Below are 6,000 nucleotides of genomic sequence, written 5' to 3'. Positions count from 1 at the left end.
CATGCATACTTTCTGCCTTGGTAAAGCAGAAACTTTGTTAATCATGATGCTCAGGAAATGGTGCTCTGGTTAACGGAAACCCTTCCTTTTATTGTAATCCCTGATATGGAAAATCTGAATGTGTACTAGCCCATTTTGTTCTGTTTTAGATTGATAATGAATCTGGTTTAATGTTTCTTTCATAACTGAGATTCTTGCATTGTCTAGGGTCATTTTTCCTAACCTGAGTTCTTATTGTACAGGACTGTGGATATAGATGTAACAGTAGGTTATAAACTACAAGATTAAAAAAACCCACCAAAATCTAAATCCCTGATATGAGTTTATTGTGTTATTATTTGACCTATTTTATGAAAGGAGAAGGGATGTATTCTGGTTCTGGTTATTCAAAGTTTAAAAATTTTGAATCACTGACTTCCATTTTGTTTCATAAAGACAAATTAAGGGATCATAGGATATCTTCATAGTTTCAAATTTAGTTCTTGGAAACATTTGAATAATGTTAGAAATTGCAATTTATGTTTTAAATTGTATTTTATACTGTCAACAAAATAATTCTTTGAAAAAAAAAAAACCCTTGTGTTTAACTACTAATTCACTCTAGAACTATGTGAAATATAAAGAGCAAGACATGAGAACCAGTAATATTTACACATTTTTAATATACGTTGTGTTAATAGTCAACATGTTTTTTCACGAATTGTTTACTTAAAAACACAATTTATTTTCATATGATGGACAATTCTCAATTTTCTGCTGCTTCCTCTCCACTGGTTTCAGTGTTTGAAATAAATTTCCCTGTGTTTCATGGGATTTAAAAGTTTGCATTTTCTATTTTGGTTTCAAAATCAAATTGAATATCTTTACTTAAAATGAGTATATTAATTATTCGTTCAAAGTACTTCAACACCAGACTGCTTGGGGAGCCAAGTGAGTTTGAATAGTAAGAATTCTTCTAAGGTCAAACAGATCATTTTGAACCTTCTCTTGGTTGCAAGCACTGATTGAGCAGTACAAATATTAATTTTAAAGTGCCACTATAAACAACTGCCAATCACAATCTCATTTTAAAAGTAAGACCTATAGAATTTAATTTGATTCTAAAATTTAAAGGGGCTACAGATTCTTTGTCAAATATGAGTGAGTGTAAAATAAAATTTAGCAACTAATGATAAACGAAACAACCTAATAATTACAGTTATTTAATAGTATAACCTGCAACAGTAATTGGTTTATGTTTAAAATAAATTCTATAACTTAAAAGAAGATTCCTGTTTTCAGATCATAACAGAGGAAGGTTTTCCAACTGGGACCCCTGAAGAAATGGGCTTCTCCATTCTGAATTCCCATATTATAAGGCCAGACTGAGTAATTACAGTTTTTATTATACCTTGTGACAATGAAATCACGACATAAATTTCTGATGACTCTCTTTTGGATTCCCCAAGAATGGCAAAGATTTATAGTTACATACGATGAATCATATCTAAAAGGAAATTTATTGCACAATAATGTGGATAGAATTTCATTTATAAAGCTTATTTTTTCCTTCCCAAATGACGTAAATGATGACGATTAAAATCCTCCTTCTGGATTTAAACAAGGGACTAAAAGGTTTTTTTCTGAGGTGTTCAGTCTCAATGTTTTGATTTCTATGGGTAAAGAAGATATGTGGTACCATTCTCCATGCTAGATGGGAGAGACTCTCTGTTTAGAGTAATTGTGCAAAAGTTGTTAACCTGTTCAACTACGGAAAGTCTTGAAATTTACTGTAAAATCACAATTTTGGTTTCAATCTGACTAATTATTCAGCAATCTCCACAATTGCCAAACTGTAGAGAGAGGAGGAAGTAATTAAGACTTCAATATCTTCCTTACTCTTGATTATAATTTCATATACTTAAACTTTAAATATGAATTGCTTTCCCTTTTTACACAAGTTATAAAAATAAGAGGCCTTGTTTACACAGTTTGCATTTTTATGAAATTTGCAGTTTGAAAAAAAAGCTTTTTAAAAAGTGATAATTAATGCTTTTCTTTGAATATGCTGTAACCTTAGAATTTTTTTTTTCTGAAATAGTTTCTGAATTTAACCCACTAAACATCTGAAGATAGAATTTTTATTTAGCAGTAGAGTAAAACTTACTAAGGACTGAAGAAAAGGAAGTCTTTTTCTTTCTGGTTCCACTTAATTTTCTTTGTATGTGGCACCCCCTTTAGGACAGCTATCCATATTATATTTAAATTTTATACATTGACAAAATGCAATCTACCTCTGTAAGCATTGTGCCTTTCAACAATGCTACTGTTAAATTTACATACCACAGTTTAAATTACATCCATTTCAGGAATGGTAAAATGCTAAAACTCGAGTGTCTAAATGCCTTACTGAAATGAGTACAATTTACAAATACAATAATTACATTTTAAAACCATTAACAATATTACACCTAGAAGTAAATACTGTAGGACTGGTCATCAAGGTATCGTGTGAGGGAAATCATTGCCGAAAGTCACCGATGTTTCCAGCAGATATACCCCAAGTGCAGATTTTGGTTTGTTTTCATCAAGCCAAAATGAAAACCTGTTTCTCATACAACAGTTCTCCATTATACGAATCCTCCAATCCTTGCATAAGGTTTTATCAGTTATCTGCCAAGTATTTTCCTGCAAAACAAAACACCGTATCAGATGGTCACCTGGCAGTTCCATAATGTGGTTATTACGTGGGCAACATTTCTGTGCTTCCTGCCCTACCCCTGAAGCCATACACTGCATACTCGAGCGCTGCAATACTAATATAAAACAGGTAACGTTTTTCAAGTTTTCAATCTTGCAGACCAGCAGGTTTCCTTTTCATGTCTCCAAATGTGAACAATTTGTAGAGCTTTGGGTTTTACTCAGAATAGGTTGTTCCTGGATGTGAGAATCCGACTTGTTCTAGGAAGGGTGACCATACAATTACTTTCCAAACTGAGTCATCCTTGAAAGTTAAAGAGGTCTAATTAATAATTTCATCAGTCCAGCAGGCACAAACCCAGGACTCATCCCAATAGATCACTGATAAGTCTAATCACCCTAGTATTGGGGAATGCCCTGCCAGCAAACTAATCGTGTGTGTCAAAAACCTGGCTCACGGCCACATTCAGCTCGTGAACAACAGTTCCAATCTCTGGCCTAGGTTCTTTAAGGTTGCCGTTAAAATGAAAGATGGAAACTCTTGGATCTCAGCTAAGCCTGACAAGTCTAAAATCTATGAAGTCCTGTTGGAGAAACAAAGTTTTCAGGTAAGAGATAAATTCAAAGACAAATAGCATTTATCTCGTTTGTCAATATAACAAAAGTAGGATTTACTCCATTAACCTCAGTGTACACATCTATATGATGAGAAGGACTGGTCAGCCCCATACAGGAAACAGAACCAGAGCTACGATAAGTAGCCAGGGCTTTCCTAATTTCTGATTTCCACTTCAGTGTCCTATTTTTACTACACCCAACAATTGGTTTGCTCTCTAACGGGGATGGGAAATGGGACTGGGAGTGAGGAAGAGGAGGAGGAAGAAGATGAGAAAATCCTAATCTATTTCTTCTTAAGGAAGAGTAGCTAAGGCAACACTACTTTTGCCAATGAAGCTCACAAGATACCCACTTACCTGCAGCAAACCTTTTCTTGATGAGTGAAAATCGATATCCTGCTCCAACAAGTTCAATGTCGCAGCCAGAAAGCGTGCTTCCTTCACTTGTGAACTGCACAACCAATGGGGAAGCTTTGCTTGGGCCTTCAGACAACTGAAATCTTGCCAATAAGGAACCCACCCCTATAAAAAGAGTATTATTACAAGATAATAGTCAACATCACATTCTGGATATAATTTTGAAAATTGTGCTCAAAAGTTGACATACAAAATCTAGCTTACAAGAAAATAGTGTATGTTTCAGTGACAAAATGGTGATGGATAAAATTTATCATTAAATATTATGAGCCACTCTATGCACACTGATGGAAGCGTAAGGCAGCCAAATGGCCCTTCAAAATTCAGGAGCATGCTGCTCGCAAGGCAATGTATGCCAAAACTATGATTACTATCAGAGGAAAGTGAAAAACATCTAAACGATCAGGGAGTGTGAGATCTGACACAGACTGGAAACATGCCTCATTAAATGCTCTTCCCCACTTTAGAGAAGGTCTGTTTGTTGGGGGGTCTTGGGCAGAAAAAGGGAAGCAGAAGATTCATTGAAGAATTATTTGCTTTTATTGGTTGAAATAAGTATATACCAAAATAAAGTGAAATATTTTGCTTGCTTTCAAGGCTAAGTATATTTTGACTAATAGTTTTCAATACCTGGAAGCAATTTCAGCTTTATACATTAAATCAAATAAGACTGTGATTACATTACCTCCATTTTCTGACTTTTGGGAAATATCGGGAATCTTCCACAATATTCTTTGTTGTTCAGCATTCCTAAAAATGAAATAAGTAAAAGACTTTTGCATATGCAAGGGTTTTTGTTTAATTGTTGCCATAATTTTTCCAGATAGTGTTAATTTAAAAAAATTGATCTTGAAAATTTTAGCTACAATTTAAGCATTATCTATCTATCTATCTATTTATCTATCTATCTGTCTCCCTATCTACCTACCTATGCATCCATCCATTCAACCATCCATCCATTCATCCATCCATCCATTCCCACATAAATTCGCTCCTTTCCTATTCCTTATTGTAACTAGCCACAACACTACCAGATAGATAAACATTTAGGGAACAATGCAGTGAAATTTGTTTTCACACATCTACTGAAAAAATAGATGGGAAGTGTTAATCAGTTAATTCAGATAATTTAAATTGGAGCTGTCATCTGGCTGACTTTTTTGTTTTTCTTAATTTTGCCTGTTTCTTTTTAGTTTTTAATGGAGCTAATGGATAATTTGTGTGTGTGAGGAAGATTGGCCGTGAGCTAACATCTGTCACTAATCTTCCTCTTTTTTTTAAATTTTATTTTTCCTTTTTCTCCCAAAGCCCCCCAGTAAATAATCGTGTATTTTTAGTTGTGGGTCCATCTAGTTGTGGCATGTGGGACGCCGCCTCAGCATGGCCTGACGAGCGGTGCCACGTCTGCACCCAGGATCTGATCCAGCGAAACCCTGGGCCACTGAAGTGGAGCGCGGGAACTTAACCACTCGGCCACAGGGCTGGCCCCAGCTTTTTTGCTTTTGTAGTGTTTTACTTTTTGCTTCTGACAATCGTATGGAAAAACTAGAGTATTTTTTCTAGGTGAATAAGTTCTTTTTAACAGCTGCTATTGGTACTCAGTGTCTATTCAGTTTCTGTTCCCATACCTTCTCTAATGTGCCATTTTATGGTCCAGAGGCTACAAAACAAAACCCTACATTTCTCAGACTCCCCTGTAGCTAGGGTCCTAGGTGTAGGACGCTTCACCAATTACATACACCACTTGAGATACGGACGATAGAAAGGAGGCAGAGGCCTTTCTCTGCTGCTTTCTTGGCTGTTTTCTGCTGGCAGCAACCTGAGATGAGGGATCTTCTGAGAACAGAGCTCTGGTCCAGTCTCCAGGTTCGTGGGTGTTGAGAAGCAGCTAGGGCAGTGCTGGTAGGAGCTTTCTCATCCCTGGAGCCACGTGGTGGTGGTGGGTTCTTGAATTCAGTGGCTCCGCTGGCAGCCTTCTGATTTCTCTCCTTCTTGGTTGTGGCAGAGGCAGCAGCTCCCCTGGTGGGCCAGTTCTGCAGTGCTCTGGGAAACATTCTTGGAGATCCAGCCTAAAGCTTATTCCTCCAGCACCTTCACCATTGGGTGAGCATCGAAATCCCTGTGTTAAATCATTTTCTGCTTAAAATAGCTACAGTGGTTTCTGTTTCCTGCCCTGAACCCTGACACACAGGCCTGCTGTGATCTCCTCCTGTGGGAAACACAAATGCTAAGAAGTCTGTCATCCCTTTGCCCCGGAGGAGCCCTTTGGTGAAGAGGGAGGGGAATG

The 6,000-nt window shown here is 36.8% G+C and overlaps 1 protein-coding gene across 24 annotated transcripts in view; it reads right to left on the bottom strand.

Annotated features, from left to right (window-relative positions):
• Window positions 1-642: 642 nt before the first annotated feature.
• Window positions 643-6,000, bottom strand: part of SGIP1 (SH3GL interacting endocytic adaptor 1) — a 198,835-nt gene continuing 193,477 nt past the window's right edge. For all 24 annotated transcript variants that reach the window (XM_070486531.1, XM_070486521.1, XM_070486519.1 and 21 more), the window contains 3 exons: window positions 4,399-4,463; window positions 3,654-3,818; window positions 643-2,667 (listed from right to left, as the gene is read on the bottom strand). In XM_070486531.1, coding sequence (XP_070342632.1) covers window positions 2,645-2,667; window positions 3,654-3,818; window positions 4,399-4,463 — 253 coding nt within the window. In that variant the 3' untranslated portion in view covers window positions 643-2,644. The remainder of the gene's footprint in view (window positions 2,668-3,653; window positions 3,819-4,398; window positions 4,464-6,000) is intronic.

The sequence above is a fragment of the Equus asinus genome, chromosome 16 (assembly GCF_041296235.1).
Source record: "Equus asinus isolate D_3611 breed Donkey chromosome 16, EquAss-T2T_v2, whole genome shotgun sequence".
Taxonomy (NCBI): domain Eukaryota; kingdom Metazoa; phylum Chordata; class Mammalia; order Perissodactyla; family Equidae; genus Equus; species Equus asinus.
The sequence above is the reverse complement of the archived record's forward strand: the minus strand, read 5'-3'. Positions and strand labels throughout refer to the sequence as shown.